Source organism: Lacerta agilis, chromosome 6 (assembly GCF_009819535.1).
Source record: "Lacerta agilis isolate rLacAgi1 chromosome 6, rLacAgi1.pri, whole genome shotgun sequence".
Lineage (NCBI taxonomy): Eukaryota > Metazoa > Chordata > Lepidosauria > Squamata > Lacertidae > Lacerta > Lacerta agilis.
This window is the reverse complement of record NC_046317.1, coordinates 89237423-89259644: the sequence shown is the minus strand read 5'-3', so window position 1 is coordinate 89259644 and position 22222 is coordinate 89237423. Positions and strand designations below refer to the sequence as shown.

At 47.7% G+C, this 22222-nt stretch overlaps 2 protein-coding genes across 2 annotated transcripts in view; one reads left to right on the top strand and one right to left on the bottom strand.

Moving 5' to 3' along the window:
* Window positions 1-7677, top strand: part of PRPF6 (pre-mRNA processing factor 6) — a 31153-nt gene extending 23476 nt beyond the window's left edge. The window contains exons 19-21 of the mRNA XM_033153756.1: window positions 2487-2601; window positions 5149-5275; window positions 6111-7677. Coding sequence (XP_033009647.1) covers window positions 2487-2601; window positions 5149-5275; window positions 6111-6263 — 395 coding nt within the window. The 3' untranslated portion in view covers window positions 6264-7677. The remainder of the gene's footprint in view (window positions 1-2486; window positions 2602-5148; window positions 5276-6110) is intronic.
* A 12266-nt stretch (window positions 7678-19943) lies between these two features.
* Window positions 19944-21618, bottom strand: LOC117049105 (ammonium transporter Rh type A-like). The gene has a single exon (XM_033153755.1). It carries the CDS (start codon window positions 21585-21587, stop codon window positions 20166-20168), a length of 1422 nt encoding a protein of 473 aa, XP_033009646.1. The 5' UTR covers window positions 21588-21618; the 3' UTR covers window positions 19944-20165.
* Window positions 21619-22222: the final 604 nt, after the last annotated feature.

Genomic DNA, 22222 nt, shown 5'->3' with positions numbered 1-22222 from the left:
TCGACATTGCCATGCCTCTTTCTGGTCCACTAAGCCCCAGTCTACTTAGGCCTCATTCTCCTTCGAAACTCATCAGACGTCTACCAGATGGTGCATGTTTCAGTTTCCTGACACTTCTCCCTCTGGAGGCTTGTACTCAGCCTTGTTTGCTTATCTCTGAAGAGATGAGAGATGATGCCTGAGAGAGGCTCTGTGCGGGTCTATCTGTGGCAGTTAAAATTCTCTATGTGTGGTCCTAATGAATGGCTGGCTCGCCCACACCAAAAGTGCCCAGAGCAACCTTAACGCTTATCTTCCATGCCAAGCCGCCTCCTATGGAGAGAGAGAGAGAGAGCCCTCCTTTGATACTAAGCAAATAAAGAGATTGAAAACGGTCAGTTCGGCCCACCGGGGCTTATTTCTTAGTCCTTGAATGTTGAGAAATGAATGCAGTGACTGAAAAAAATGTTCCTTTGTAGTAATCACCGGGATATTTAAAATAATTATTTTCTATCTACGTAGTAATTAAATGAAGGAAGGGGCTGAATTGGGGAGGGTGGGTTGGTTGCAGATGTATATAGAAATACTTCATTGTCACTGTACCGCTTGTTTACAGTGAGATTAAAACCAGCCCCCCTCCCCCCCCCCAGTCTCTCAGTCCTTGTTACACTCCTATGTGCTGTCGTATGACCACCAACCCCGAACGTCAGCTGCAATGTTGCTGTCTTCCATTCAGCAGCCTCATGGCCCACGGCTAGAAACTGTTCTTTAACCTGTTGGTGTGGCCACTGGCATAGGAAGGGCGGGGCGTAGGGGGCAGGGCGCCCGGGGCAGCGGGATCCCAATAGGGTTCCATCTCGGTGCGCCACACCCCCAGATCATGCACCAGCCCCGCCCCAGCCTGCTTCCCGCCCCCGGTGCTGGAGCATGAAGCTCCGCCACTGGGTGCAGCTTATCATATAAAGCTCTTTAAAACAGGCATAGGCAAACTCGGCCCTCCAGATGTTTTGGGACTACAACTCCCATCATCCCTAACTAACAGGACCAGTAGTCAGAGATGATGGGAATTGTAGTTTCAAAACATCTGGAGGGCCGAGTTTGCCCATGCCTGCTTTAAAACAGAGTCACGAAAGCATATCTGTGTAGGTCTCCTTTGCAAGATTCCTGCTTGAGCTCATCCTGGCTATCCAGATGGGGTGGTGACCTCAACACAAACCAAGCCCCTCCTAGCCCACATGGGATATTTCCCCCTCAGCCCAACCCCAAATGGGCAGCTTGCCTGTGTTGCTTCCTTGCACAAAACCGGGTGCCATCCTCCGAGTTGCTGATTTCATGGCTGCCTTGCCAAACTGCATGTTTCCTTATTTTATGTCTTCCCCACGTCCATACCTGCAAAATCCAAAGTGGATTTCACGGTTTGCTATTTGGATTGATTTTTTTACTTCCCTTGGGTCAGATCTCTGGTCCACCTAGCTCAGTATTGTCTACAGTGTTTGGCCTCTCTGGGGTTTCGGTCAGGGAATCTCCCAGCCCCACCTGAAGATGGCGAGGGTTGAACCTCTGGCCTTCTACATGCAAAGCAAATTCTCTGCCACTGAATTACGGCCCTTCCCCAAAGTTTATTTCTTTTCGTCTTCTCCCCCCCACCAAAAAAAAGTCTGAACACAACACCATAGATTAAAACTTGCCTATGTTAACATTTTTTTTTTAAAAAAAAAAGTCAAGTATGGAAAAACAGTAATAAAACTGTGTTAGAAAGCACAGGAAAAAAGAGTCAAAACAAAATTCAGGCCAAACAGAAAATGTTAACTGCAGAAGTTTAATCAAGAGGGCAGCTAGAGAGACCCCTTGGGGCAAGGAGTTCTGCACTGCAGTCACAGAAATGGCTCACCAGATGGTGCAGAGCTGCTATGCTAACTTCCTGGCAGGTACAAAGGGTCACTGTTGCTTACCTGGAAGAAGGAGCTGGTGGGGAGGTCAGCGCAGTTCTTGAGTGTTGCATTGGCTGTTCCAGTGTGCTTGCGTCACACCAACCTCCCCACCACCATCCCAACCTCCCCTCCCCAGTAAGCGACAGCAGTTCACCTACCGGTGAACCACTCCACCTGGCAAGGTTGCTGCTGAGCAGGGACATGCAAAAAGGACAGGTGAGAAGCATCATTCAGAAGCACACTGTTCAGTCTGGGGGTCTCAGAAATCTAATCCCTTCTGCTTCTGTTGCCAGTATTAGCATCTGCAGAGGTTTTAGTCTTCAGAGAGATGCAGAAATACCGAGCATCTGCTGGCACCAAATGTATGCAAAACTACCTAAATTAAAACAAAATAAAAAATAAAAAAATCCTTCCAGTAGCACCTTAGAGACCAACTAAGTTTGTCCTAAATTAAAACGGTGGAGTCTTTTTGTGGGAGCCTCCTGGCTTGGAGGTTATAATACCTGCTGTGAGTAAGCAGTAGCAACTTGCCATTGTCTGTTATCTGGTGCGACTTCAGCCTTCTTTGACTTTTAGGAATCCTGTGGTCAGAAGCAATCTTCCTAGAGGCAAGACCTCAGAGGAAGACCAAGAGTGTGGATGCTTTGAAGAAATGTGAGCACGACCCCCACGTCCTCCTGGCTGTGGCCAAGTGAGTAACGGCGTCTGCTTTGCAATCTTGACTTGCAGGCTTTATAAAGCCATCTTTGGATAAGAAAAGTCTGGTTCAGAAAGATCAGGTCCCCCTTGGTGGACTTTGCTTAAAGGCTGAGCGATCAAGAAGTCACATGAAGTTAGGAACAGTCGGCACATGCGCTGCACAGCTCTTCTTCCCCTCGCCTCCTTTTCCTTTCATACTCCCAATTTCCGGAGAAAACATTTCCCATTTTTAAAGACTTGCGGTAAATTACAAAAATTACAGTATATTCTGGCGTATAAGACTACTTTTTAATCCAGGAAAATCTTCTCAAAAGTTGGGGGTCATCTTATACGCCGGGTGGAAAATCTGTGGTCGAGTATATCTCAAACTCTGTATTTTAACTGGAAAAGTTGGGGGTCGTCTTATACGCCGGAATATACAGTATGTGTTGTGTTAAAAACAGTCAGTAAGCATTGTACAAATCCCGGATCTTCCCACCTCCAGCTTGAGCAGCTTTTAATAAGTTGGAGCAAACAGCATATGATTTGATTTTGATGCATATGCTGGAGTGGCTGACATTGGCTTACTTACTTACTTACTTACTTAATTCCATAAAATTTATACACTGCTTGATTGTAAAAAAACAAACAAACTCACAATTAAAGAGATTTACAAAAAGCTAAAACAGTAAATTCACAACCTTTCTTGAAAATGTGCAAAAGTTTAAATATTAAAACAAGTTAAAATTGCCTCAACTTTCTAAGCAACTTCGTAGGCTTGTCTGCGCAGGAATGCTTTTAGCACATTTGTCAGCCATTATCAAGTACTGCAGTGGCTTTGAAACTGTGTTCTGAGAATATCGGAGTTTTCCTCGAATGGAAAATGAGTAGAGGTGGACACAGTCTTCTCACAATGACAGCTTGCCCTCCTGATATTCCCCTGTTAATGCACTAGGAAGCATTGGCTGTGCTCTAGCATGCTCTCCCTATACAGACCCCCAACAGGCCTGGCCAGCATTGCCCTCGGGGGCTGGAGCATTTGCCCCTCGGAACTGCCTGCAGTTTGCTCGAGTTCTGCTACAGACACTCAGGAGTGGGGTTGTTTAGTACATGACCCAATCAGCACTACTAATTTGTTATGATAAGTTCAAGGATTACTTGGCTGTACACGTATCTTTGAAATGATTCCACCCCCACTTCGTTAACTTAAAAAATCCCAGGGCAGATGGATTAAAGATAGCAAAAGGGTAAGAAAATTGCACGAATGGAGATATAAATTTGCAAAACCACTGGAATGCTTGGCCTGGAGAGTCTAAACTCCAAGACAAATGGGTAGGTTCCTGGGAGATTTCAGGGTAAATGAGGAGTTCCTGTAGTTCTCTACAAAAACCATCTAGCTTTTGCTGGTCATCTAAGCAACATTTCATTGCCCTAGTGACCTGTGTCCCTGCCCTGTGATATGGTGCAACCCATAATAATCAGTGGGCTTTAAAATGACTTTCAAGAGCATCAGATGTGAATCTTACAGGTAGTGTTTCTTTCCTCTATCAGCCGCAATCCAGAGCCGCAATCATGCAGCTCAGCTTTCCAGGCAACTTTTCTATCAAATCGCAGCAAATGAGATTTGTTGGTCTTGACTGATCCTGTCTTTTGATGTGCATAAATTGACCCCTGTCACAACAAAACAAAACAAAAGCCAGTGCAGCTGGTTCATCGGGGGACAAATCTTAAAAGTGCACAAGCAGATTTTTAGAACGTGCAGTCTGAAAAGCTCTGGAATTAAGCATATCCCTTAGTTCTCCCTCCACAGCTGTGCTCCGCGTCTTTGCCTGGCTGCTTCCCAGGTGGATTTTCCGTAGAACAGCTGTGCTCTATTGGAGAAGGGGATCTAATTTGGTTGCAGACTTCAGCATTGTACACAGTCCACCAAGCGTGTCTCCTGACGCAGCTCCCATTCATTTCCACGCACAGGAACCACTTCTGCGGCACTGTGCCCATCGTTCGTTCGATCAGCAATCTAAACAGTCTTCCATTTCCTAATCCCCCTGCCTGCTGGCAGCAGGCCGAGTTAGGTCTGTTTGTGTGTTTGCGGCAGAGTTGGGGGACCTATTGCCCTCCTAGTATCGCTGGGCTTCCAGCTACTGTCAGCTTTGACCATGCTGGCTGCGGCTGATGAAATATTGAGGTCCTGGCAGCATTTGGAGCGTCACTGTTTCTCTGTCCCTCGTTTATGGGACTGCTATGCAGGTGTTGAATGGAGTGCTGCGGGATGGATGAGCATTGCACAAATAAACTAAAGAGGGTCCATTCTGGCTAGGCTAGAGATGATTTACTGCTTTCCCTGGAGCGACTCATCTTTTAAAAGGCAGCTTAGCATTTGCATTTTATCTCCTTGCAAAGGCCAATATAATATTCTGAAGAGCATCCCAAAAGTTGTTTCCTCTGCTTAGGCTGTGTGACTGGATACTGGTCAGGGCAAATGCCCCGGTGCAAAATGTGTTATCAGAAAGGTGTTGCTGGTCTCCCCAGCTCATCTACTTTAACTCTCTTTCCTCCATAGGTTGTTCTGGAGTGAACGTAAAATAACCAAGGCTCGTGAGTGGTTCCATCGGACAGTGAAGATAGATTCTGACCTAGGGGATGCCTGGGCTTTCTTCTACAAATTCGAGCTTCAGCACGGCACAGAGGTAACTTGAAGGGATCTGCCAATCTTTAATTGGACCCGCTGAGGAGATTTGGGGCACCCCACTTTCCTGCTACTTTCCATTTCCAAGTCTGCCAAAGCTGCGGCTGAGCAGCATTCCACATTTCTTGGGAAGGAGCTTCCGTGATCTTCTGGGGAGAGCGAGCAAGGATCTCATGGGAGCTCCTTCACCTGCTCCATATCTCTCCCCTTGGACAGGGCCTGCCTTTCTCGAAAGAGCTCTTGAAGGATGTAACTCTTCCTTTCAAATGCTTCAGCAGTCCTCTGGCAAAGTCCTTTTTTAAAAAATGGAATTGATGGGCAATGTACCTGCTACTTCATACGTGGAAGCAGTGTGCAGTACTCCTAGCCTGTGGTTCCACAGCTCCTTGGGCGGATCTCAGGGCATCCCCTTTGCAACGGTGAGCTTTTCCATTGGCCCCAACACTGCCAATCATTCCAGCAACTGAATGCACATGACTTGAGAACTGTGGAATTCTTAGAGAGGGGTGGATTGGCCTTCCCAGCCCAGTGAAACCAAACCCACATAATAGGGCAGAGTTTAGGAAGAAACTTGCGCTTCCTTCTAAGCTGCAGCCCTAAATGCACATCCCAGTCAGTGAGCCTCACAGAGTGCAGTGGGACTTCATTTATGAGTAAAGATATCATCATCATCATCATCATTCTTTATTCGACCGGCAGTCAGAAAAAAATACATTTATCCATACAAAATTAAAACATCTAAAACAGAATAAAGATATCTAGAATTGCACCGTTTTGGGGGATTCTTCTGGACGTAAATGGTCAAAGCTGATTCCTCTGCTGTTTTCTCCCTGCAGGAGCAGCAAGAGGAGGTGAGGAAGCGTTGTGAAAACGCAGAGCCGCGCCACGGAGAGCTGTGGTGTGAGGTCTCCAAGGACATCAGCAACTGGCAGAGCAAGATTGGCGAGATCCTGGTGCTGGTGGCGGCCAAGATAAAGAACACCTTCTAGAGGAGGGAGGAGGCTTTGTTGAGCCACGCCATGGCCTCTTTGCTTGGCTTCCACCCCTTGGACTTCGTCCCCTCAGGCTATGGCTCCTGGAAGGAGTCTGGAGGGCAGAGAAAAGGGGGAGACTTTTTCCCCTGGTCAGCTTTTAAAAGGAAAGCCAATCCCTCCCCCAAGCACTTCTTAACAAGCAAAATAACGATTGTGTAGGGAGAGAGCTTTATTTACTATCTTGGCCACCCTGAAGCAGGAATAGTGGGAACCTTGGCCTGTCAGCTGGCCAGCATTTTATTTCACTCTGCCTGGACTCCACCTGGTGTGTTACCTTTGAAAAGCAACTGAGCCTTTTCAGTTTTCCAATACTCAGTTTGTCTTATTGTGTCCTCGATGAAAGTGACTCCTAGCTGTTTAGGGCATGGCAGCCTGCGGAACACAAACAGTGAGATATAACCTGTTTTCAAACCAGTTTAGCTGTCCTGGTGTTCCACAAGGGGGATTCTCTCTGACAGAGAACGTTAGGGATCTTTAAGGAAAACCTAGGACCTTTTCCGGAGTTTGCAGTGCTTCTTGTGTGGGAAGCTGCGATGTTGAAACCAGTTCAGGTTTGCTGCGTAGATTTGACCCCATCGAGGCCTGGAAGGCAACGATTGCTCAAAGACCACAGGTGGCAGTAGAAAGGCAAAAGTTGAAAAGGTTGACTTCAGGATGAGACCCGTTTGGAGCTCAGTGGGGTTAGGACAGAACCTCAGCAAAATGCCTTTAGCCACATTAAGGTAGAGGGACGATTTTGTCAATTGTTAAATTTCTCTCTCCAGAATTAAGACATGTCATCTTTCTTAAGAGAAAGGTATCACAGGAGTAGAACAGCAGTTGAAAATAGCATTTGCAGTCCACATGCTTAACCATAGAAGTCGGTGGCATAAGGCTGGACGCCTTTCCATGTCAAACAGAAGAGGTGGCTTTTTGGGAGGACAGAGGTGGGTCGGCGAGGTCTGTGGGTTGTACACAAACCCAGCAGGAATGTCACCTGCACACATCCCAGTGAAATGAATGGGTGCAGCACAATTGTCCCAACAGGTCCGTGTGAACCTCCCATTCATTTCACTGGAACTTGCATAAATATGTCCCAGTGATGGACGTGTGTGCCTGCCTTGGATGAAAGTCTTTCTTTCGTGTAGATGGATTTTTAAAAAATAAATCTCCTTGCTTGAGTCCTTCCCATGAAAACACACCAAAGTTTTCCCCATCCCCAGATGAAACAATCCAGCATCTCTGACACCATTTCTTTTCCCAAAACGTCTTCTGTGTTAAGATATATTTTGTGTGTTTCTGGATGAAACCTTGGTTGGTTTTTTTTTTAAAAGAACATGAACCAATGATGGTTGTACATAGTAAGAAGCTGTAAAATAAAATCCTGTTTCGTTTTGTGATGCTTTTTTGACTCTGATCTTTACTGTGTGTGAGAGATGAGTGCAGTTGTTTGGAGTTGACCAAAAAACACGTACCGGTGGGTGGGAGTGGAGGCAGAATGTTTACTATAGGAAAACCTCTATAAAGTGGTAAACCCCTAAAGCGGTGATGGGGGAAGGGGGCATGGATGTCCAGACATTCGGTAGACTAGCCTTTTCCAATGTCTTGTCCTCAAGATGTTTCAGACTGAAACACGTGTCACCCCCAACCATGGAAGGCACCAGGCTGGGAGAGATTTCACTTGCCATACACCAGGAGTAGCCCATGTCTTGCCTTTCAGATGGGAGATATTGTCCAGCGATATCTGGAGGTTGCTACATAGGTTTCTCCAACATACGCCATGGGGCTCTGAGACCAATCACACTTCTAATTGTTGCTGATCTTGCAGTGCCAAAAGCCCCCCCACACACACACACTTTATATAGTTTCACTTGTGGGCGTGCCAGATTTGGGAGTACAATCTCTGGGAAAGGAGTGGAAAGCGAAACCCTGAAAAAGCCTCTGAAGATTCTGGCAAAATAATTGAGTTCAAAACAATTAGATTCTCCTGAATCGTTCTCCAAATGACAGGGCGGGGTGTGTTTTTATGCCCAAACTTGATTTTTATACTGTAATTAGAATATTGAAAGCACACCCCTGTTTGTTTGTTTTTTTAAAAAAGATGGTTCTTTTCTGTCAAATGTACATGTGAACTCTTCAGTTCTCCTTCCTGAAGGGGAGATTTATTTACCTCCAGCCTCCTCTGCTGGTGGAAAGAAAGAAGCGCATCCTCCTTGACCATCGTGTCAGTCAAGCTTGTTCAATGCAGGATTCTGCCTTCAGTATGTGCGTTTGTGCCATAAACCGCAATGCCGGCTGAAGGCTGAATCGTGCACATGGCAATGAATAGATCCAACTTGCTTGCGGTGGGCTGAAGCCCAGCTAAAAAGACTGTTCCACTGCTGTATCTCCAAAGATGGTTTGGATGGGGCCAGATCCTGCTGATAAGCGTGTTGCAGGTCTTGAATTGTGGGTGGTGGGAGTGAGGAGTGAAATGGACTCTCCGTGTATAAACAAGATCTGCCAGCGGAAAGAACTGCACCTCGGCGGTAGAGCTTTGCACAAGAAGGGCCCAGGTTCAGCTGGGAAAACCTGTCTAAGAGCTTTGAGAGATTCTGCCAGTCTTGACAATGCTGAGCTTAGTGGATTAGTGGCCTGACTATAGGGCAGATTCTGTTCCTAGAGGTCACTGGGATCTTTCCCCCCCATCAGCTATAGATCAGCCACTGAGTTGGGATGGGTGCCTGTATAACTCCTCTCTTATTATGTCCTGTGTGGTGTACTTGATGATGATGATGATTACGAAAAAGAGGGGCAAGAACAATATAAAAGAAAATAAAATAAAAAAATCCTTCCAGTAGCACCTTAGAGACCAACTAAGTTTGTTCTTGGTATGAGCTTTCGTGTGCATGCACACTTCTTCAGATACCAACTTAGTTGGTCTCTAAGTTGCTACTTAGAGGAAGGAATTTTTTAATTTTTAATTTTCTTTTGACTATGGCAGACCAACACGGCTACCTACCTGTAATTTAAGGTACACATGTAAGAGGCTCATTTATAATTATATTTCAGGAATGATTCATGGGGGCATGAAATAGTTGTGTTCTGTGTTATAAATTAAGCACTGCTAGCAGGTTTGTTTGTTTATTGTTTCCCAGTGTATTTTTTAATCAATAAAAAAATTCGGTGCGGCGCCAGGAAAATTCTGAAAGTGTGGCAAAAAGAGGGGGGAAAGTCTGAGAACCACTGGTATATATTGTGCCATTGAAAATTTAATTAAGAACAACGCAACCCATTGAGTGTAGAGCTAAGGAGCTACAACGCATTTGACTTAATGCACTCATTCAAAACAAAACCATCTATTGATCTTGTCTAAAGGTTCTTCTTTGTGCAGAAACATGCACATTAGAGTATATTTCTATACAGCTCAACTTTTTTTTAAAGCTTTCCCTCGCTTAGATCTTGCCAGCTTCAACACCAAGGGGCAGCAGAGAGCTGTCCAACATCTCTTTTCTCCCCGAAATCTATGCAGATGTAACTTCATGCTCCGTTCTGAATTTTTCGTTTAACAATTCTTTTAAAAAAGAAAGGAAAGTCAGGGCCTCCCCACGGTCAATTCAAAGAGTGCCCTATTTATATGACTGTATTTAGTGAGGGGTTGGAGCCCAGGCCAACTCAAATAAGGGACACCAGCGATACTTGGCGAAATTGAGGTATGTGCGGCAGGTGAGCTTCACTGGGGTTGCTTAACCCCACAGGGAAAGGTTTGGCGGTTGCGAAAGAGGGCAGGCCATAGCTCAGTGGTTACAGCACCCGCTCTGCATGCAGAAGGTTGCAAGTTCAATACCCAATGGCCTCTACAGGGAGGACAATGTGTGTTGTCCCCCTGTCCGCAACCCCAGATTGCTTCTGCCAGTCCGGGTGGACGGTATAGAGGCAGATGGACCCAATGGTCTGACCCGGTGGAAGGGGGCTTCCTGTGCCCCTTTGTTCACTTCCTGCAGGATAATTGGGGGTTGAGTGACGGGGCACGCGCAGGTATGGATCCTGCCCGGTGAGCATGAAAGGGGACTGTGCAGTTGGTAAAAACGATTATTTTGCCAAGGTTTCACTTTAAACAGTGAGAGTCTCCCCCTTCTTTTTGTGCATATTTTCAAGAACACAGTAAAAATCATAAAGAGAGCAAGGCAGAAACCTGATACTTTACCTGCTGCTGTGTTTTGCTTAAGTCGGAAGTCTCAGCAGTCTAGCCAAATCAGAAAGGTGGAAATGGTGGATGAGGAAAGACTCTTACTCATTCATTCATTCAAACCCCAGACCCTAAAAGGCAGCACTTTCTGACAGTTGCTATAAATCTAATTATATTCATTTTACTAGTTCCCTTCCCGTGCCTTTCATGGCATCCCAGCACCAGAGACATTTTAGCAGGGGAAGGTTCTGTATGGTGTTTATTTTCCTGGCAAGGAAACGACTGTTGTCAAAAGATTCCCCTGCTAAATTTCCACAACTATCCACTTTTTAAAGGAAAAAAAGGCACACAGTCAGTTGAAAGAAGAAGTGAGGAATCTGTCGCTAAAGCAGATAAGCAAGAACGCTCTGGAGTGTTAAAATACATACTGGGAAAGGGTCTGAAGCAGAAACTCGGGGCACTTCAAGACTGTCGTGGTCTTAGGGTGGCATTCAGACACATCATGGCAAATCCAGGTTGTGCAATTAGTGCTGCAAACCTGATTTCCCAAAATTCATTCATTCATCCATTTGTTTGTTTATTTGTTTGTTTATATTGTGTCTTTCCCCCAGAACCAGGACCCGAGACAGCTCACAAAATTTAAAACTAACACAGTTAAAGCACAGATAGTTATAAACAGCAAAAAAGTAGGTAAACGACAATAGAATTCAAAGTTGATGTAAAAAAAAATCTAGTAAAATGCAGGTAGTAAAAAGGGGAACGTGATGGGGAAGTGCACCTAAAAGTGTGGGAGAGAATAATTGAGAATAATTGAAAGGGACTCTGAGGATCATCTAGTCCAACCCCCTGCAATGCAGGATAACACTTCTTTGGCAACGGCATTGAATCTCTCTGCAATCGGATCAGCATGAACGCTCACTGAATGACCAACGTTGCCTAATCTTCCTGAAGAAGAAGAAGAAGAAGAAGAAGAAGAAGAAGAAGAAGAGGAGGAGGAGGAGGAGGAGGAGGAGGAGGAGGAGGAGGAGGAGGTTGGATTTGATATCCCGCTTTATCACTACCTGAAGGAGTCTCAAAGCGACTAACATTCTCCTTTCCCTTCCTCCCCCAAAGCAAACACAATGTGAGGTGAGTGGGGCTGAGAGACTTCAGAGAAGTGTGACTAGCCCAAGGTCACCCAGCAGATGCATGTGGAGGAGAGGAGACGCGAACCCGGTTCCCCAGATTATGAGTCTACCACTCTTAACCACTACACCACACTGAAAACAAATCAGGATGAATGCTCCACAGGCAGGCAGCCTTCTGCTCCCCTTCCTCCTTCCCACAGTTCCTTGGCTGTGTTGCCCAAGCTTCAGAGCTCCTCTTTAAAAAGAGACCTTGTTTTGCATGTGCAGCACAGATGAGCGCAAGAAGGAGCCCAACAGGATCGGGCCAACAGCCCACATTGTCCAGTCCTCCCCCAGTGGCCGATAAGATGCGTTTGGGAAGCCTGCAAGCAGAACCTGAGCACTCAAGATCCTGGACAACCGGTGTTTGGAGATACGCTCCCTCTGATCTTTGAGTTTTCATAGCTGGTATTTGTTGGTAGCCTTTATCTTCCATTAAAGACACACATGCCTTTAAAAACACCTGATTTTGGTGGCCATGAGAGCAGGTGAGGGTGTTTTCTAGTCCAGGGATGCTTCAGGATTTTGTTTGGCCTGCGTTTTGAGGCAGACCAAACCAATTCACATGCACACAGATATCACACTTCTCCAAATGCTGTGATGTGATTCTTGGCTGTAAGAACATGCACACATGAATGCAGAAGATATGAAGAAATGCACTCTTTTTTCCATCTTCTGTTTTGATTCTTACAAATTATTATTTCGTTGAAAAGCAGGGGTGGGAGGTTGCCAATTTCAGCGGATGGCGGAGGGAGGGAGGGAGGTTGCTTAACCCTTCCCAAAATCGGTGGTGGGGACTGGAAGAAGACCAGGAAGGGATGGGAATCCCCCCCCCCAAAAAAAACCCCCAATGCTATTCCACTCCCAATTACAGCCTTCGCTCTTCTGTGCTCAGTCAGAGGGCAGTATGGGAGTTGCTAGCTCAGTTCTGAAAAGGTGGAGAAAGCAGGGATGGATTTCCTCATAGCAGAAACAATGTCACCAAATGTCCTCGGAGGGATGATGGCATGGAAACTCAGGACGGAAGGAAGGAAAGAGTGGAGGGGGCAGGAGAGAGAGAGAGAAGCGGCAGGGAGGAGAAAGGATCAGAGCAAAACAACCGGAAGAAGGAAACGGGGGGACAGGAGAGTCTCACCAAAATAGCAGCGGGGGGGGGGGGAGGAAGAGGAGGCGAGGGATGTTTCCTCCCAGAGCAGCCATGGGGGGGCGAGTGAGGGGCCGGGGTTCCTGAGGAAGGCCCAGGAAAGCCTTCAAGGCCTCTCTGTGTGCACCTGCGCCCAGCTGGAATACTGCATACAGTTCAGATTGCCCCTTGGAAAAAGATGGTTTTATATTGTACTCATATTGCACTTTCTCCCCAGCCCATGCGTGACTCTACAGATTGCGGAGAACAGAGCAACTGAAATGATGGAATGAGAATGGAGGTGGAGTTCTTCCCTACAAGGAGAGACTGAAGCATCTGGGGTTTTTCCTTAGGTGAGAAAGCAGACCAGGGGGAAGAATGATACTGGCGAGTTCTGCAAACGCGGCGAGGAATCTGGAAATCACGTCCGATGAGGAATGCTTGATAGCTGCCTGCAAATATCCGAAGGGCTGTTATGGAGCAGATTGGGCAGGCATCCCAAGTGCAGGACTTAGAGCCAAGGGATGTAAATTGAAGGGAAGCGGTTTGGGGCTAAACATCAGGAGAACCTTTCCGATAGAAAGAAGAAGAAGAAGAAGAAGAAGAAGAAGAAGAAGAAGAAGAAGAAGAAGAAGAAGAAGAAGAAGAAGAAGAAGAAGAAGAAGAGTTTGGATTTGATATCCCGCTTTATCCCTACCCTAGGGAGTCTCAAAGCGGCTAACGTTCTCCTTTCCCTTCCTCCCCCACAACAAACACTCTGTGAGGTGAGTGGGGCTGAAAGACTTCAGAGAAGTGTGAGTAGCCCAAGGTCACGCAGCAGCTGCATGTGGAGGAGTGGAGACACGAACCCGGTTCCCCAGATTATGAGTCTACCGCTCTTAACCACTACAGCACACTGTGCAACCCTAACAGCAAAAAGCAGTGGCACAAAATGCCTTTGCTCTGGGCATTTAAGTAGAGAATGGATGCTCATCTGCCGCAGAGATTGCAGTTGCATCTTGCATTGCAAATCCTGCCCTGAGCGAACGGTTTAGGTCTAATTGCCCTCCAGGACCCCTTCCAACTCAACGATCCTATCACAACCCTTTTCACTCCCCCAGGTCCTTTGAAGCTCCGGCCGAATTGATTTTATTCCATTTGCCACGACTCGATGTTTTTATTCTTCCGTTTCTCCCGGCTCATGTTTGATTTTTTTAATTGCTTATTTTTCATATTTACCGTACTTAAATGATTTACTCCCCGGATAAAATAAGAGGCTCGTTAACCACCCTGGATCATTGTTGCTGGTCCTGAACTGAAGGGGCAGCATGTACATGCATTTCCAATTAAATAGGAAATAAATATCCCCCACCTCTTCCAGCTTTGCAGTTCTGCAAGTGCACGGCCCGGTGATTGTGGTTAATAAGAATTCATGGGCCAGACTTTCGGCAGACAGTCCTGATTTTTTGGAGCCGTTTAGGGAGGGTCCATCTGTTGTCCTCTCGCTGGCTCCAGACAGACAAGAGGAATTCCGTTCAGGATGCGGAGGGATGGGAAAGGCCGACAGAGGGCAGGCAGGCAGGTGTATGAAGTGCAGAACAAAGGGGAAAGGGGATAGAGAATCGCTTGGGCTCCCATTGGGTGTGTATGTGTGTGAAGAGAGAGACTTTGGATAAGGGATGGCTGCCTGCAGCTCATGAGCAGCCCCCATTACCTGCCCTGCCCAGCATTTTTAAATAGGTATCCTGGCCACCAAACCTTGCAGATCCAGTTCAAGCTTCATACAGTACAGGCTTCCTCAAACTCAGCCCTCCAGATGTTTTTGGACTACAACTCCCATGATCGCTAGCTAGCAGGACCAGTGGTCAGCGATGATGGGAATTGTAGTCCCAAAACAGCTGGAGGGCCGAGTTTGCGTATGCCTGCTCTATTGGAAAAGGGTTAGCTAAGGGGAGTCATTGGACAAGCACAAGTAATTTGAGCATACCACCACCCCGGAATTGTTTCCTTGTGTTTCCACTGTCTCCTTGAGATTATAGGGGGAAAATGCTATTTCGCAGCAGTAAATCCAATGAAATTTAGCACATGCTTTGATCAGTCAGTTAAGCAGGTGTGCTTTAAGGGCAGCAGTGAACATGCCAGCTCCATTATACATTATAATTTATGTATATTTTAAAACATCTCAACATTTAGTTCTGCTTTGGTCCTGATTGTGCAAATCAAATTTAACTGATTAGGGCTGTGCTGTTAGGTCCTCTTGAGCAGGCATCCCCAAACTGCGGCCCTCCAGATGTTTTTGGCCTACAACTCCCATGATCCCTAGCTAGCAGGACCAGTGGTCAGGGATGATGGGAACTGTAGTCTCAAAACATCTGGAAGGCCGAGCTTGAGGAAGCCTGATATAGTAGGTTAAGGCCGTGCTCATGGAAGACAATCTTACTCGGCTACGAGCGATCGCCAAAGAAGACGAAGTTAAGAGCCTGTTGGATCGAACCAGGGGTCCGTCTAGTCCAGCATCCCATTTTCACAGTGCCCAACCAGATTCCTGTGTGGAATCTGCAAGCAGGATTCGAGCGCGAGGGCACTTTTCTATGGTTTCCAGCAACTGGCATTCAGAAATATTGGATAGCAGCCATCAATAGTCCTCTCCTGTGTGAATTTGTCTCATCCGTCCAGGTTGGCAGCTTGTGGGTGAGAGTTCCACAGTTTCTCTGGCTTAACAGGCTTATTAACAGGGTTTTATACAGCTCCCTTGCAGGGCTCTTAATCCAGGCCTGCGGCAGGTTGTCTCCTAGACCAAAGGGAAGGCCGAGAGAGAGTGGGGGGGGGGAGCTTATATTTAGGAGGGATCTACACAGTTCACACCATGCCTGAACAAGGAGCATGTAGAGGTCTAGGTCCTTGCCTCCTGCAATGCCACTTTCTATTCCTACCCACCAGGCATGGATCAACAAAAGTGTTAGTTGATGTGTTTGTTCCCCTTCTTGCCTGGACAGCCATCAGCCAGCTATGGAGACCAGCGACTGGATTATTAGGTGTAATTTGTAATCTATCCTCCTGGTCTCTGACTCGGTCCAGATTCGGCTGGGCTGTCTTGTGCCCAAGTGAAGGGTTTTTTTATTTTGTTAGTGTTTTATTTTTCTGGCCACTTTCAACACAATACTTTTTGAAATTTGCCTAAACATGTAATCCAATAAACATGTGTCTTCAACTGGCAAAATAGAGATATAGCTATGTGGCATAGGTTGAAGGGTGAAACTATCCATTTTGGTTTCTTTCAGTTTCTGATCTTTCAGTTCTCCACAGCTGTTTGCTTTCCCCCCTTTTAAAGTTCCTCCTGAAAAAAACCCACCAGCAATTTAGTGCAAATTTCTCTTAATATACACTTTTTTTTTTGCATGCAATTTTGTCAAATATACCAGTTTTGGCAAAGCCATTTCTCCCAATATAATGCATTTCTGTAGTTTATTTTCATTAATATGTATGCTTTTTTCATGCACACTTGACCCTAGTATGTTGCATTTTAGATAAAGGTAAAGGGACCCCTGACCATTAGGTCCAGTCACGGACGACTCAGGGATTGCGGCGCTCATCTTGCTTTATTGGCCAAGGGAGCCGGCGTCCAGCTTCCGGATCATGTGACCAGCATGACTAAGCCGCTTCTGGCGAACCAGAGCAGCGCACGGAAACGCCGTTTACCTTCCCGCCGGAGCGGTACCTATTTATCTACATGCACTTTGACATGCTTTTGAACTGCTAGGTTGGCAGGAGCTGGGACCGAGCAACGGGAGCTCACCCTGTCGTGGGGATTCAAACCACCGACCTTCTGATCAGCAAGCCCAAGGCTCTGTGGTTTAGACCACAGCGCCACCCGCGTCCCATGTTGCATTTTAGCACACCTTATTTGGCCGGAGAACTGCCCTGCAGAATTCAGAGCAGTGCGAATTTTCAAAGGATAGCTCTATTTCAAGATGTGCATTATTTCGGAAAGCGTGGGTTTTATAGGTTTGGCTTTGAATTTCTCCTGCATCCCACACAGGGTGAAAAAAAAGTGTGAAAAGACATAGCACCCTAGTGTAAGGGATTCCACAGCACACTCTCTACCTATAGCATGGACCTCTGCTTAAAGACCTCCCAGGAAGGAGAGTCCACAACCTCTTGTGAGAGTCTGCTGCACTGCCGAACAGCTAGTACTGTCAGAAAGTTCTTCCTGATGTTTAGTCGGAATCTCCTTTCTTGTAACTTGAAGCCATTGGTTCGAGTCCTACCTTCAGGAGCAGGAGAAAGGAAACTTGCTCCCTCTTCCATGTGACACCCCTGACCAGCCGTGCCTCTCCAGGATTTGAGACACAGGTCTTTCTGATCTCTGCTTGGCAGCCTTGAGCATCACATGGGGGGCCTTTAACATGTAAAACAATGTGCCATAGATAACCAATTCCATTCTAGTTGGTGTTCTAGAGCCAGTGTGGTGTAGTGGTTAAGAGCAGTGGACTCGTAATCTGGTGAACCGGGTTCGCTTCTCCACATGCAGCTGCTGGGTGACCTTGGGCTGGTCACACTTCTCTGGAGTCTCTCAGCCTCACTCGCCTCACAGAGTGTTTGTTGTGGGGGAGGAAGGGAAAGGAGAATGTGAGCCGCTTTGAGACTCCTTTGGGTAGTGATAAAGCGGGATATCAAATCCAAACTCCTCCTCCTCCTCCTCCTCCTCCTCCTCCTCTTCTTCTTCCTCTGACGCACCACCTCCGTACCCTCTGGTACTCTCCATATACCAAACAGACTCCTGAGGTTCCCTCCCCCTAGGCCTCCCCTATGGCATCGCATCTCCCCACCCCCCACCCTCCGTTGCCTCCTGCCTCGAAAGGAGACGGGGTTGTTTTTCAAGAGAACGATGCTTTTATTTTTTCTCCCCCCAAGTGGAGGACTCAGCGCTGGTGTTCCTTTGTCAGGCTCTGCACAGCATTTTACGCTGACAATTAACAAAACAAACACAGGCCGCTCTCGGGTCTGTTTGTGATTATTTGCCTTAACGATTCCCCAGCCTCGCTCTCGGGCCTTCTCTCGCGCGTGGCCCTGCGCCAAGCGGAGGGGGGCGCAGTTGTCGAGTACGTCTTCCAGAAGCTCTTCTGCTTTTTGGTGGTAGCTTCTGGCTCCACGAGGAGGACCTCGAACGTCCCGGCACCTCCCAGAGCGCTGAAAGGGCGCCAACGTGTCGTCAGGCCAGTCCCTGGGGCGCCTCGCGAGTGTGGGAAGCTTCGCTCCCTTGCAAAGAATTCCCCGCATCATGCGCCGGAGCGCCGCACGCTGAATTTTCAATATCCGCAACACACTGCGCCCAACTCTCCTCATGCTCTGATACATATATGTGTATGTTGGCATCCGTCTGTCTTGAGAGACAATGGAGTACACCTCCAGGGGTGAAGTAAAACCGCTGCATTTGCAGCAGCGAAGTGATCTCCCTGGAGCACAAGTCTGGGCAGTGTGGATGGAGATCCAGGGCTGCCCAAGTGACAAGACTCTCAGCCTCTCTGATGTGGTCCAAGGCTCTCTCTTGTCCCACCACCAACCATGCCTCTGATATTGATAGGAGAGAAAAAGTGCTTAACACCTGGGCAGGTGTGTGTGTATAGAATCATAGAATCATAGAGTTGGAAGAGACCACAAGGGCCATCCAGTCCAACCCCCTGCCAAGCAGGAAACACCATCAAAGCATTCCTAACAGATGGCTGTCAAGCCTCTGCTTAAAGACCTCCAAAGAAGGAGACTCCACCACACTCCTTGGTAGCAAATTCCACTGTCGAACAGCTCCTACTGTCAGGAAGTTCTTCCTAATGTTTAGGTGGAATCTTCTTTCTTGTAGTTTGAATCCACTGCTCCATGTCCGCTTCTCTGGAGCAGCAGAAAACAACCTTTCACCCTCCTCTATATGACCCTCCTTTATAGATTTGAACATGGCTATCATATCACCCCTTAACCTTCTCTTCTCCAGGCTAAATATACCCAGCTCCCTAAGCCGTTCCTCATAAGGCATCGTTTCCAGGCCTTTGACCATTTTGGTTGCCCTCTTCTGGACACGTTCCAGCTTGTCAGTATCCTTCTTGAACTGTGGTGCCCAGAACTGGACACAGTATTCCAGGTGAGGTCTGACCAGAGCGGAATATAGTGGTACTATTACTTCCCTTGATCTAGACGCTATACTCCTATTGATGCAGCCCAGAATTGTATGTGTGTATGCAATTTCAAGTCCAATACCACTAAGGTAAAAATGTCCACTGTAACTAAAAGTTGTCCTCCCTTGACGTATCTGCTACCAAAGCCCTGGCCTAGTCATTATGTCTGGTCCAAGAGAAGGGGGTGCTGGAACAACTCATCTCGGAGCTGCTAAAATGGTCGGGGAAAATCAACCTGTATACCCCAGCAGCTGACAACTCTGTGCTGCTGTTAAGTATAGTGATTTGATTCACCGAAATTGTAAATGCTTGCATGCATTACTATGTGTTTAAAGCTGATGGGTCGGTAGCTGAATTCTAGAGAGCTCTCTAGCGGTTCTCACATGATTGGCTAACATTGGTCACATGGGAGGTATCTCGTGAAGGCGAGACTCCTTTTTTATGAGAAGCAAGATGGCTGTGTTTTAGAATCCACTGTGAACACTGCTAAGTTGAATAGAGTGTTGGAGCGCTTATTCTCTGCTTGGAAGAAAAGAGAGCTAAGCTGCAGGAGAAGGTGAAAGTAGAAATATTTCATAGGAGCATCACGGCATGGCCTAACTGAGATGCAGAAAACTGAGTGCTGAGCTCTGGAAAGAGAGGAAAATACAGTTGTTTTGGAAGTTAGAAGAAGAGACTGTAAACCCATGCTTGGAGAAGCACGTGACTGTAAATGTTATGTTGTAACTCATCTATAAGTTTCTGCAAGTAAAGTTTTTGAATGTTAAAGTCTGGACAATGATTTAATTTCAGGTGTCAGTCATATACAGTGGTACCTCGGTTTAAGAACAGTCCTGTTTAAGAAGGATTCAGTTTACGAACTCCGCAAAACTGGAAATAGTGTCCCGGTTTGAGAACTTTACCTCGGTCTAAGAACGGAATCTGAACGGTGGAGGGGCACCGGCGGTGGGAGGCCTCATTAGGGAAAGCACGCCTCTGTTTAAGAATGGTTTCAGTTTAAGAACGGACTTCCGGAACGGATTAAATTCGTAAACCGAGATACCACTGTATATGATTTGAGCTTCTTAGCTGCATTTCCGCTGCCCTCACTTCAGCAGCTACCTCTGTGTTTGGGTCAATTGTCCCACCTGCCTCCAAGCAGCAGGCAAGGTCCTGCTTCAAATCTTCCAGCCCCGACAGCATGGCACTCCAGGAAAACCATGACAAATGTTACTCTCCCACTCAGTGATGCCCTGCTGTTTTATTTCTGCTTTGCAGGCACAAGCAGGCAGACCCTCAAGCTTTGTCCTTCAGGGGCACCAGGAGGTCCCCTCTAGCCTGTTCAGCACTCGAGTTCTCCGTTGACTCTTGGATCTTGAAGTAAAGAGCATCGTCAAAGCAGAGTTGGTCAGGCGGCTGTGCTAAAAAAGGCAGTTTCAAAACCAACCCGGTGAAGTAGCCACCCACAAGGGACACGAGTATGGAGACGCCGAGACCTGCAGCCTGGTGGAGAGCTTGTTGCATGGCGCTCCTTCCCATGTTCTCCCCCGCCGAGGTTGCCTCCAGGGTGACGTTCCGTGGCAGCAGGCCACGCTGAGGGAAGACCTGGCGAAGGCGAAGTCCGTAGGCCTCATCCGGCACCAACAAGATGGCTACAATTCCGGCCACGGCGCCAATGATGCCCGGTAAGCCGTGAAGGTTGTGGATACCACACTGGTCCTGGAGGCGAACTCTAGTGGCCAAGAACGGTGACATGTACTTGAACCCAAGGATGCAGGCTAGCGAGGAAACAATGCCCAGGGCAAATGCCCCAGCTGGTGAAATGACCATGTCTGCTACTGCGCCAATGGCCACCCCTCCGGCCAACGTGGCATTCTGCAGGTGGCACAGGTTCAGTTTCCCCTTCTTCTCCAGGAGGCTGGAGGTGGCAAAGGAGGTCAGGGCACTGGCACTGAGAGTAAGCCATGTGTGCAGTACAGCCCTGTGCTGGGCATCTCCTTGGTGGGCGAGGACAGCCACGAAACTGGGCCAGAACACCCAAAGAAACATGGTCCCCACCAAGGACAGAAGGTCGGAGATGTAAGATGGAGTCTCCATTGGGTGCCCCAGCTGCAATCCTGGCCGGTAGAGAGCGATGGAAGTGCCCAACCCAAAATAGCAAGCAAAGACGTGGAGGGTTATGGTTCCTCCTACATCCACTGCCTGGAAATAACTCACGATGAGCCACTCGCAGGCCACGTAGAGAGGGATTTCGCACAGACTCATGAGAAGAAGCTGGATGGGGCTTGTTCGACCCAGGATAGCCCCAGCAGAGATGAGGACCGTCACGGCTGCAAACTCGGCTGTGAGGATGTTGTAGAGGCCGAGGTGGACTCTCCCATGTTGGCCGTAGTGTACGAAGCCCTGCACGACCAGGGCCCACTGGGTGGAGAAGTTGGCCAGGAGGAAGTTGCAGGCCACGGCGCTGACTCCGTAGCCCTTCATGAAAGCCAGCAGCAAGCCCAACCCCACCAACAGCATCAGCTGGATGTCCTGGAAGAGGGGGAAGATGGCGTAGACCTGGTTGGCAGATGGGTCGGCGTTGGCAGGCTGGCCGGCAGCGTCCGTGTGCTCATCGTATGTCACAAAGAGGGCGAGGATCACCAGCACAGCTCCCTGGAAGAGGAACAGCAAGGCAGGCAACCGCCAGCGGAGGCTGGTGGAGAACACTTTGGACATCTTCCAGCAGGAGATGCCAAGAAGATCCTGCAGAAAGAGGAAGGCAAAACCATAAGGTTAGCCAGTTCATTGGCAAGCGCTGTAGTCAGAGGTAATTAAAAATGCCTGCCATATTCTTGTTGGCTTCAGATCTCTCTTTCTGCCAACTCTCTCTCCTCCCCCCACACTCTTTGGTACCCCTTTCTCCTTCTTGTCTGCATACTCTTTCAATCACTTTTTGCTACCCCTTTCTAATTCTCTTTCTTCTTTATCTCTCCCTTTTCACCCCTTTCTTGCTCTCTCTTTTTTAGACCTCTTGTCTCTCTCTCTCTCCATTTTCTCTCTCACTCTCCCTTCCTGCTATCCCTTTCCCCCTTCCTTCCTTCCTTCCTTCCTTCCTTCCTTCCTTCCTTCCTTCCTTCCTTCCTTCCTTCCTTCCTTCCTTCCTTCCTCCCTCCTTCCCTCTCTCTCTCTCTCTCTCTCTCTCTCTCTCTCTCTCTCTCTCTCTCTCTCTCTCTCTCTCCCTCTGCAAACTCCTTTGGTCTCTTCCCGCCAACTCTTTCATTCCTTCTCTTTCTTGCACCCCTTCCCTATCGGTCTTTCTTTGCCACCTAGGGTCCTGCATCACAGCCCCACTGCTAGATTGGAGCTGGCAC